The 12,623-nt window shown below is 36.9% G+C and overlaps 1 protein-coding gene across 1 annotated transcript; it reads left to right on the top strand.

Moving 5' to 3' along the window:
- The first annotated feature begins 1,090 nt into the window (after positions 1-1,090).
- Positions 1,091-9,192, top strand: LOC128741870 (uncharacterized). The gene is made up of 4 exons (XM_053837972.1): positions 1,091-1,308; positions 7,943-8,062; positions 8,141-8,262; positions 8,413-9,192. Exons 1-4 carry the CDS (start codon positions 1,251-1,253, stop codon positions 8,737-8,739), a joined length of 627 nt encoding a protein of 208 aa, XP_053693947.1. The 5' UTR covers positions 1,091-1,250; the 3' UTR covers positions 8,740-9,192.
- Positions 9,193-12,623: the final 3,431 nt, after the last annotated feature.

Here is a 12,623-nt window from a genome sequence, read left to right as displayed (position 1 = left end):
GCGTCAAACGTAAATTGTTGTCACTTCAAAACTAGCTATTTTCATCGATCCATTGATGACAAAACTAAGTGTTTTTTTGTTGCAGACTTTAGCTATGTTCCAGAGTCTGAGATATTTTTAGATGATTTAAAAAACATAACAACTGTGATATGACACGGTTAACTTGCTTTTGAAATGAATAACAATTCTTAGAATCTTTTACAATACTAATATATTTTTAGAGAAATGTTAATTGTTTAAATCCCTTATCCGTTAGCGCGTTAATACCTCATTCAAGTGATTTAATTCACAACTGGTAGGCACTTAGAAGGGAATTGATGCTAACGATTACGATTTCAAAATACCTAGTATTACTCATTGGTGTTGCAAAGATTTCAACGAATTCAAATCACTACCACTGGCTCTAATTGTGCGATGAATCATGAAAGCCTAAATACCTGCTTACTTTGTAGGAAACAGAATAATCGTTATCAGCTGGATAAGGCACTTGCACATAGATGAACAATCAGCCAGCGCGATATTGCTACCAGAATGAAACACTGCAGTGTGAAAATCGTTTTCTAAGACCTACGCTAGTACCTTGTGAGGACGAGTTTTCAATAATTTCACCATTCCGAAAATAACGAAATGAAACGAGACTGACAATAAACTTTCAACCTGCAATGTAATTACCGCGGGTATGTCCACAGTGCAAATACCTAAAGGGTTGCCTTCGTTCGTATGTGTTTGCAAAGAAAACAAACAATTCTAGCTCAAGTCAATACGCTTTCGTACCGATGGGAAGTATCAAATATGGGTGCGTATGAGCGAAATATGGTGTACTCATATTTCATGGTAAAGGAGCCAATTGCAGCCGTGTATTCAAAACTTATAATTTGGTTTGTTTCAAATAGGCAATAGTTTTTTTTTATTTTTCGAGTTTTAGCCTCAAAATCAATCAATTGACCAAAGAAATGCATATCGCTGATTAATATTCTACATTACCCTGTACTCTTCACCAGTTTGATCGACGAAACCATTCCAACGATTCCGTATCGGTTTGTTTATCTCTGCTCGGCTTAACCATTTGTTGAGATAAGATAAATGGGCCAAAAATAAAAATTATGCTTCGGGTGTGCCGTTCTAGCCGTCGGTCGCATCAGTTGAATGAAAATTCGCGACCACAAACGTAGTCTCGTAGTGACACCCGCAGCCAGCTAGTGAATCAATCGAAGAATATCGTAGGAAAGTTTTTCATATAGTGCAGCACGATGCAACACATTCTAGTCGCTGTGGCCCTGGCCGGGCTGGTTGCTACCGTCAGTGCAAGTAAATAATGATTTGTTCTTCTACTTGTTGGTATTCATGTTTAGATAAAAATTAGCAACACTTGGCAAGATTGTTTGGATTTGCAAGAACACATGGTGAACAATCTGAATAAGTTCTGTTGTGATCTCAATGCACTATGTCTTACTACAAACTTCGTGTTGTCGTGTTGATCGTGTTGATACCTAATCACGAGGAATATTACGCTTATTTATAAGATATTTTTTAGATTTGTTGAAACAAGGGTGAATTTTTAGTTATTGGTTACTGCTTAGAAAGGACACTTTAGAATGGTTGCTGGATGGTTCTTATTGTTTGAACGTATAATGTGTGCAAATTCAAAATGTCAGGTGATGTTACTGCAGTACTGGATTTCATCCGCCAACGCGGGAACGGTAATGCGATAATCCTGGAAAGTAGGGTAGTTTTGAAAAAGTCTGAAGTTTTAAAGTATACTAAACTGCCGCAGTTTTATTTTTGAGGCTGGAATGTTAAGGTTTATTTCCCTCCCATTGATTACATTCCTCAATACATACGGCTCGCCGGTCCCATCGTCTGTGGTTCAGATCAAAGTCCAATTCGAAAAGTGACTCAGTTGACTTTATTGGATGAGTGAAGTTTTTTGGAGCGTCTTACTAGAATACAAAACTTCTTAGGATTCGAGTACTTTAGAGATTGAATATCATTAACAGTAGGCGATTTGCAAATAAATTTTAGTGGTACATGCACCATAATAAACGCAAACTTACTACCCAGAATTGAAGTCTACATAGTTTAAAGCATTTTGAATTGCTTTAGTGCTAAATTAAATGATCGGACGGGTACCTGGTTGAACAATTAAGAGGGTTAACCTACACCTTTATAGACTAATCATTGTGGGGTATGACAGTAAGCGTATTACAATAACATACTCACACCATGCTACTGAATTTTAGTCATAGGTTTAACTAACCCTAAAAATCTAATGTGATTAATTCTTCATGAATGTTGTAAAAATTCTAAATGTTGACTCAACAGTTAAGCCACAACATCATGTTGCTAACCGGTGAAGTAACCCTTTCTGTTATCTACAATATGCCAATTGATAATAAAATTGAACACGCGACAGAAGTAAAGAATATACATTTTTTACCGAATATATTTCTACACCGCGTGAGGGGCTTATCTAATCGATTTCAGATTTCAGCATTTCTAAAAACCAAAAATTTTCACCAATACACCGTATAGAGTGCTTTATAAATGCCATGTAATTCGCGATGACGGCATTGAAAAAGATTTCGTAGGCTGCTCGCACTTACAGAAAATCTCATGCCGAACTGTCAACGTGTGCGTGATGACAAAAGCAAAAATATTTCCCTTTCTTTTCTTCTCACGCAAAACCCTGAACAATATCAGCAACGCCGTCATAGCGAATAGCTCCTATTTTGAAATAGAGTTTTTCCCTCTCAAACACGTATGTGTGCTCTCTGCTTAGTTTGTGTGAAAGCTTTTGATTATTCTTTTTATTATGGGTGTGCGTAGACTTCTATAGTACAGAGGCTACTAATAGATTACATGAAGGCTTCAAGCAAATCGAGACGGACTTCATTTTGGAAGCAAATGAAATCAGCAAATCAGGCCGCACTACATTTTTGAATCAAAATATAGAGTCCCATTATTATTATAACACTATGAGCGGATTGCGTATTGACGCGTATGATCTCTGTATGTTATAGTGTTAATTAAAATACGGCATCTTGACCGAGTACCATGGTTTTCGGCCTTGTCAACGCATACTTAAATCACAGAACAGAACTGTTAGGCAGCCATCTTTTCGAAGCCAATATCAAAGCATTTGCGTAAAAGAAACAGCATATCACCGCTATTCGTTTCGTACATTTCTTTCCTAATGGCAGATATGCTGATTGATGGACGCTTACATTTTAATTTTTAATGTATTTCGTGTAAAGTATATCCATAACATTTGTCTTAAATTAGTTCAATTCAAATCTTTCTCCCTTTGCTGTAATTACCAGTCACAATCGTTGTACAAAAGCGATACAGCTGGCACGTACGATATCCTGAGGCATTTCATCCCAAATCATCTTCAAACATTGCCTGAAAGTATCCACGGTCAATCTTTTGTTGTTCGCTAGTTTGCCATGTATAGAAGTCAACAGGATTCTAATCAGGCGAAGAGGCAGACCACTCGTTCGAAGAAATAGAATCCGGAAAATTGTCATCACACCAAGCCAGTGTAGCTTTTGCCTGGTGAGACGGTGCTGAATCTTGTTGGAAGCAGCATGATGCAGTGGTAGTGTTTTTTGACGAAGGGTAGCAAATACAGTCGTTCCACAACTATGGGTTACACACAATTATTAGTTACTTTTGACTTTAACTGTTTATTTCCGTTTTGAAATTCCTGGTTGATCTAAAAATGATTTTTCAATAGTAGATAAATTCATTATGTACTACTAAACAAGTGAATAGTACGTCTGAGCGTCAAACAAAATATGTTTTGATTTTTTTCATTTTGCTACATAATCCAGCTGTCAAACTATCGTTCGAATTGCAAAGATCTTAAAGTGCGGTTAGTAAATTCGTAAGTCTCGTAAATGCAAATTAAAAAGAATCACATTGAAAAATTATGTTCGTATCAAAACAAAGGTAGGTTTTCTCCACGAGAAAAATTCATGTTTTATATAAGTTTTATGGAATTTGGAAGGAAAATAAAAGTGACCCTTAATTGTGCCATAAATTTCTAAGTTTTACACAATTATGGGTCACTCTCTCTTCAGATTACGATTTCGATTATTTTGATGACAGATTTCGATTATTTTGATGCTAGCTATTAGAAATGCTTTTTTAAAAAGCAATGAGTTATACACGATTTAGTCTGTACTGTTGAAGGACTACACAAAAACTGGCAAAATTCGTTAAACAGTTGTTCGGATTTCAGGCACTATAAAACTCTCGTAAGATGGTGATATTGGTGATTGGTTGTGGAACAGATCCATCACTATTTTTTAAAAGTAGTTTGGTCCAATCCAACAATTTTTTAACAACAAACTTAACAATAAAAATATAATGACGTTCAGATCATAACAGAGGTTTTGCAATAAAAGTTACGAGCGAATCTGGACCATAATACCCCAAAATTAAATTAGAAATGGCAATTAAAGAGAAGAATTTAAAATAATCCCAAGTCGTATGTTTTTTCATCGTTTTAGGCGTATTGTTCTTGAGCGACTACTAATATGTACCAAATTGACCCATAATTATTACAGTGCGAATTTTGACCCATAATTGTGGTTTTAGCTAGATCCACACTTTTTTCTCAATTTGTGCAATTGAAAGATGAAATACTAGCTAAAACATGGTTGAAATGTAATATTTAGTGTTGATTTTAATACATGGCAATAGGTTTGGGTAGTATTTTACGAGAACCACTTTCCTTGCATCACTTGATGGTACGAAAAGTGAATTCCGAGTGGCTTCAGCTTCTCAAAAATAATACATTGAAAATTTTTCACAAACAGACTTATCACATGTTCTTGTTTTGCGTCCATAATTACCACGACTCTTAAACGAACGAAAATTCAAAGCAATCTTGCAAGCTGTGTTGACATTTGAACACACTCAAAACGAAAAAATATGCAGACACATCTGTGATTAACCTATTTTTAATTAGCCTTCTGTGGCTGAGGTCCCTAATTTTAACGATTATGCTGACGTGGTAGTCTGCTGGACACATACATTTGACCCAATCCCAATCTTACTCGGAGCATTTTTGTTTCTCAGTCACTTGTACATTTATTGTAGTGAAAATTCACATAATGCAAGAAACAAAACATTTTTTCTTCATTTGAATGTGTTTGCTCCCTTTGTCAGTTCCTCTCCTGTTGTCCCCCAGCCACTTGTAAATTTGTCTTCTGTTCGGTAACCCTTTGAATCGAGACAAAGCGTTTTTTACGTTTTTACAACTGCTATAGTTTCAAATGCCATAAAAACGTACCCTTTTCCCATTTGAACCTTCCTCCTCCTTGTAAAAGACTTGTCGCCTTCTTTTGTCAACCCCCCTGGACTGTTTCATTTATGTCAAAATAACATGTGTTTGACAAGCGACGTTTGATGAAGAAACTACTCGACGTTCCGGAGTTATGACAAAACATACATTCACGTTCCGTGTCCTCCCCCATGTCAGTTCCTTCCTAGTCAGCTCCTTCTTCTGTCACGTAGCTAATTATGCATCGGTTTGTTCTATGAAAATTCCTATAACGCAAAGCCATGGGTATGAACATCCTTAGGAACTTGACCCTTCTTTATCGACAGACTTCGCAGCCGAAGTACAGGAAAACTAGTGGGTTAGTGTAAAGATCCTATTGACTCAATAGCGGCGCCGCCCAGTTGAGATTCGAACCTATGACGACTGGCTTGTTGGACCAGCATCGTACCTCGGAACTAACTGGATGCGCATTCCTATAACCAAACTTAAAATAACTGAAAATTCTGATAATGGAAATTAAACAAAGGTTTCTTTTACGTATCCCTACTCGAGGGAACCCCTCATTTTTTCACAGTCACTTGGACAACTGCAATCGGTAAATGCAAGAATAACGCAACCCCTTTTACTTATTTGGACCTGCCCCCCTTTATTGTCAACTCCTTAATACTCATTCCTTTATGTCAAGGAACATATGTGCCAAGTTTGATGAGTGACGGTCAAGGCGTTTTGGAGTTATGGCCTCCCCCTTTTTGTCAACCCCCCAGTGGTGATTCTCTTATGTCAATGAACATGTGTGCCTAGTTTGATAGAGAATGGTCAGGGCATTCTGGAGTTATGATCTTCTCCCCTGTTAGAGACCTCCCTCTTCTTTCGTCAACCCTCCAGTGCCGATTCCCTTATGTCAAGGAACAAGTGTGCCAAGTTTAGTGGAGAACGGTTAAAGCGTTCTGGAGTTGTGACGGAACCTCACTTTTATATATACAGATTGCATTATGAATGTATCTTACTCGGTAACGGTAATTGATAAATTGGTGAGAAACCACTAACAGCGGAAGACCAGTTCATTAATTTTGATACTGTCGATCGGGATCAGCTTTTGGCAAACACCGCTCGAATACAGAGGCGTCGACTGACGCTTTCGCATATAATTTTTCATATTGGCCAGGTACTCCTTCGCCGTTTGGCCGGTTACTCCGACCTTCCGATGAGACCACCGTGCTCTCGCTTTCCTCTTCAGCTTCAGTTGCACTTCACGGTCGTGCAGCACCGTCGGAACCGACCGGAACCCGGCTTCTATTTAACCCTTTCTCCTTTTCTCAGAAGGTAGAGGGCTGCAAGTGCCTCACGATGTACAACTTCTTCGCTCCGGTATAAAGCTGCCAGAACGAACAAAGCGATGAGCGTAGTTGCTTGACTGTTTTCGCCATGGCTGCTGCAAATCAACTGATGAAGCCTGGCTAAAAGTCAATCTGAACGCATAGAACAACCTATAATTCGGGACTAGAGTGTTGCAAAAAACTCATAAGAAACCATAAAGTGTTTTTATTCAGTTTTAAGTTTCACAATATTACATCATTGCATTTCTTTGGTTCTGATAAAATCTCGAACTTTTTTCTTAATAGAACTCATGATACCCTGCACAGTTAAAGATGCGACTGAATCAGCATGTTTGCTGTTTCTTCCACTTTAAACGCATTTCTTCAGCACTGTTGACTGCCCCGCCGCAACCCTCTTCATCGAAGTCGTTGTTTGACAGTTGCCCAAAAGTTTTCAATACGTCAAAACTCCGGACAGTTTGTAGCGTTCCTTTCTTTTGGCACGAAATCGACATTATTAGTGTAGTGTACTCACTTGCTTGAGCTCCATGCCCCTTTAGCACCACTTTAGTGTAATTACAGCTTGATTTAGCTAGGTGGGTGTTTCCTTTATGTTTGCGAATAAATGGCAAAGTTCGTTTTTTCGAACATTCTACCATGTATATACTTCATGTCATTGTTGAGGAAGTGATGGAAGGCTCAGTTTTCACTTTCACGTAGATTTCGTCGTCCATCAAAATACATCCGTTGAATTTCGTCAAAACTTGGTCGTGTAAATGCTCAGCGTGCTTTTAGGCTACCAAATTCAGCTATCAATACCAAGTGCCGATTCAGATGTTTACTGGAACTGTATGACCTATAGCCTTATCGAACGAGGATATTCCACGTGGTTTGATAGTTTGCGTCGTACCTTTTAGCCATATTCCTGATGGAGATGAACGCACATCAAAATATTCCTCAGCTTTCGGTCTTTAGGCTAGGTTTTCTTGAAAATTTTTTGACGTCTTTCTACAGCTAGGTTCTCCCTATAACCCTTCCGAACATTACATATTGTTGATTTTTGCATTTTTAGCACTTTAAGCAACTTTGAACCAGACCAGGATTTTCCAGGTGTACTTCGCAATGTGGTGGAATATTTTGACAAAACTTCCAAATTTATTTGTAGTCAGACTTTATTAAATTTATGAAATAATATCTTGATGTATCTTAATTTACATGAGATGTGGGTGATTTCTTTTAATAATATATTTGTACGAAAATATCATGATGGTAAAGGTTCTGTTGAGAATAGTTTACAAGTGCAAAAATTCGTCTAATCATGGTTCTTTTTTTCCAGATTGGTGCTATGTGTGCTCCACAAGGGACACCGTGAACTGCCTTGTTCCTGACATCAACATCATGATGCGCGAATGTATTGCGGCTGCAAATAACTTCACCTGCTACACGCGTATAGTCAGTAAGTTGTTACGTGACGTAAAGGTCGAAAACCTAGGCTAATCCCATCGCATCTATTTCTTTAACATTTCACCGACAGACCGTGAAGTCGAGCGAGGCTGCTTTTCTACGTTAAGCATCGAAGATCATGCCAACTGCAATAACTTAAATAATTGCGAACTTTGCCACGATGCTGTAAATCAAGGCCGGTGCAACGGAGCGGTAAGTCAGTTTACCCTATATTCACCCATCTTTAACTTAGCATACCATCATAGCCAGAGTCACATATTACGTCAACTGTAAAACCATAAACATTAAAAACTTTACATGCGTGACAGTGACCTTACGAAAATTTAAATTTTTCGTTTTTAGGTTTTCCCGGAGCACCGACTGCACTGCCACCAGTGTACCGGTACAACTAACGATACTTGTGGTCTGGAAATAACAACCCCTGCCCAGCTCTGTCGCTTGTACGATGCGGAAGATCAATGTTTTGTAAGCGTAACGGGAGACATGGTGCAGCGTGGTTGCTTGTCGGAGAGCGATTTCTGCCGGGTAGGACAAACCTGTCATACTTGCGACGGGAATGGTTGTAATTACAAGCATTACGATAGTGGCGCTTCGAGTGCTATGATCTATGTGAAAACTGTAGTAATGGCTTTATTGGCAGTACTGGCTTACAGCAGTTTTAAGCAGTAGTAGCGACAGCGAAATCGGAATTAGCAGATAGGTTTTAAACCCGTATTGAACATTTTTTAACATCAATCGATTCATTTTGCACAACTCAACTAGGTTCTTAGCCAGGTATCGCCTAATAATTGTATAAGGCAGACACAGTAGCGCCGTGTGTAAATGATTTAAAATAACGATACGTTGACATTACACATTTTTGGAACAAAAAGTTTCGAACTCGATTTACAGAAAAAGAGTTAATGTAAAATGGAAGCATCTTTGTCATGAAATTTATGGTAATCCAAACAGTATTGAATTATCGGTTACAGCCTCTTACTTGTGTTCGGATTGCATTGATTTGATTTGAAAATTTGGCTCGTCTTTTTGTTCCACCACTAGAGTTTATGCCTGGTAGCATTATTCTATTGCGTTAGATTTTGCTTTGCTAGCAAACTCAAGCTAATCTTAAATAATATGTTTATGTCGAATGCTTGTGTAAACCAATGTTATAGAAAAATGTCAATTAATAAAGTGCGCTACATTTTTAATATTTAAAAAAGCTGTTTTTAGTAGACTAACATCAGACCCCTTAAGCAAAAATCCTGTTTGGCTATTCTATATTCTATCTTAAACCAACCGCTTTCGAAGTGGCTCGTCAGGCTTTTCTACTAGCAGACTGTTGTAAACGCTTCGAACACGATTTGGGGCAAGACATTCGCAGGCCGCGTGGGTTCCGCCACCCGTAATCAAAAGCACCATTCGCTATGGGGTGGGAACTACCTGATGAAATCCATCTCCGCTTAGTTTTATTTGTTTTTCTCGACCTCCAGACTTTTGGTAAGTTTTTCGACATTCCCACATCGACTTACCCCTTATAAAATATGAATTAGCATAGATGTTTTTATTGACGTTTAAGCAAAAGAAGCGGTTTATTTGAAATTTAATTGTGCTCATAATATAACATGAATGTCATTGTCGACCGCCAGAAAGCCTCGTTCGGCTGGAAATCGAAGGTCGAAAGTATCAACAAGTTTTGATAAAGTGGTCTGGTACCGTGGTCGTCTACCAAAACGAGCCGGAGGAGTCGATTTATAAGAAAGTAGTGAGCCCAAATGGTGATGATAAACTAAACTAGATGACCAAAACACGATTCCGGAAGTTGTACACGTTAATGCTGACGAAATTCGATGGCTTGGTGATGACTGACGAAACTTATGTCAATGTGGGCTTCAATCAGCTTTTTGGGTAGAAGTTTGACACGGTACCGGATTGTAGTTAATATTTTGAACCATATGAAATGGTCAAAGTTCGTTAAGAAATACAGTGGGATTTCGAATTTGGCATGGTTAGATTTTGGTATGCCTCGATTTTGGTAACAAAAGTATCCGTTTTTGGCAACACAAAATATTTCACTTCTAAAAAAATGCTTAAAAATCCGTCAGTTTCCGCATACAAACTTTAAATGGCGAAAATATGCTACCCTCAGTGTGTTCATTGAAAAAAATTTACAGTTATAGAATATTTCGAACATTTATAATTTTATAGCCGTAGGACTACGTCTTGCCGCAGGTTGCCACAAACTTACTTACACCGGGCGGATAGCTCTTGGTGGACTTTTTAAACATGAAATGGTTGCGATCGTTGATTAATAATATTTAGCCAATTTCTAACGCATATTCATTCAATTTTTTTTATATAAAAAAAGCGTCTCGATTTTGGCAACATGGGCGACATGCATTTGTTGCCAAATTCGCAATCCTACTGCATTTGGTTTTGCAGGCTATCTGTAATTGTGGCTTGAAAACCCGAATTAATCCACCTAGCGGCGTGACCTAGCCTTTCTACTGCCACAATAACCATTATTTAGTTTTTCAGGAGCATCTATAATTAACTTGACTCTATTTTTAAAATTCTGTATTCCTCAAAATCCTTATTTGCCAGTAAAATTCACAACGTCCAATACGTAGAATAATTATATTTTCTTTCCTTGGGTGCGTAAATAGTTGCAAGCGTCATTTATGTTACTTGGTGAACACCTTATTTAGTTTTATAATTTTTACGTGATTTATAAAAAAATATAATTTTTGCAGACTTGAATGAATATATATAGAAAATTAGAAATTAACCCTCTAACGGGTCTACAGACGGCCTTAACTTTCGGGCTTCAGAGCCACATACGAAACATGTTACATATTGACAATATGAAATATGTGTTCTTACCAGATTTTTTGATATTTTGATATTAATACCATGCGTTCAAAAGTTAGCATCTTTGAAAAACAAAAGTTCAGAAAAATTATCATTATACTTCGCTTTTGAAGAAAAAGGATATCTACAACAAAATGATTCATCTCAAAATTTTACTATTAGTTTGCTTGGCTTCAATTTTGCAATATAGGTATCTGAATTAGAAAAAAATAACTGAATAGAGCATTAGATATGAAAAGAGAAATTGAAATTTTTCTTAGCTGGCGCTCTTTCAAATAATTATTTTTGCATGAAAATCAAAACTTAAGCTTCTTTTGAATGTACTTTCATGAAAAGATAGTCATTAGCTTGGTCGCATCGTTTTTACAATGTATCCCATAAGAGGGACAGGGAAACAAGATGAGATAAAAAAATAGTGCAAAAGCTGCGCCATAAACATGCTTGAGAATGGGAAATATGATCGATATGATTTCAAGTGCTTGTCATTTTTTATTTATTTATTAAAACATGATACATGACATAAGACATCTATCCTTGAAAATGTCACTAACGAAAACAAATCTTATAAAACTATTACCGTGCAACGTTTACTTCCTATTTTTCATATAACCTGCCTAAGCTCTAGTATCTATTGATAGAAAAGAGCTTCTATTGATGCGCAAAATTTGTTTGAAATTTGTATAATTTTGTTTGGAAAAATCAACTCACTAGTATTTTTAATCCTATATACCATTAGACCTACATGTTTAAATTAACTGCTTTTCTTCGCTTTTTGCTTTTCTTGTACAATTGTGAGTAACATCAAGTGAAGAAAATGACAATTGAAATCTGAAAGCAAAGAAAAGTAAAAACTTTTCTATTGAATCTCGCTACTTAATATTTATTTGCAACAGATACGTAGTTCGCTTACGACGCGCAGGCTTCATCACTGTCTTATTTCAAAGCGTATACGTATCTGTCGCGAATAAATATTAAATAGTGGAATTTAGTCGGTAAAAGTTTTTTCTTTTCTTTAATTTCAGAGTTCATATTCCACTAAGAGCCTGCAAAAACTTCAAACAATTGACCTGTTTCTCACTTTTCTTGAATTTCAATGCAAATTTAAAAATTGCAAATAGTAATCACTTACACAGATACATACACACATACATACATACATACATACATACATACATACATACATACATACATACATACATACATACATACATACATACATACATACATACATACATACATACATACATACATACATACTAAATTGTTGTTTTATTCGTCAAGCATTTGTAGACTACATACAATAATATTATTACAATGTTTACTTATATACTATACATTATTCCTATGGCTAAGTCGTAGTTTAATTTGGATTCTGGACATAGTGATGTCAATTCTTTCGCAATTTTGATTATAAAGGCGCATCATGTTATTGACTGGTCCATTTTTCGCATAATTGGTTTTATATGATTTTTCCATAAATATTTTTCTAGTTCTAAGGTTACGACTCGGCGCATAAAAGTTTAATTGAGCAAGCAAATCTGCGGACTGGATGCGTTGAGAAATAATGTCATTGATAAAGTAAAGCATTGCTTGTTCGCGGCGTTCTTTAAGTGTTTGTATATGGATAAGCATGCAGCGCGCTTCATAAGATGGTAATGGAAATACTGTCCAGTTAAGTTTTCGAAGCGCGTATAGTAGAAATT

This window comes from Sabethes cyaneus, chromosome 3 (assembly GCF_943734655.1).
Source record: "Sabethes cyaneus chromosome 3, idSabCyanKW18_F2, whole genome shotgun sequence".
Taxonomy (NCBI): domain Eukaryota; kingdom Metazoa; phylum Arthropoda; class Insecta; order Diptera; family Culicidae; genus Sabethes; species Sabethes cyaneus.
This window is presented reverse-complemented; position numbering and strand designations above follow the sequence as displayed.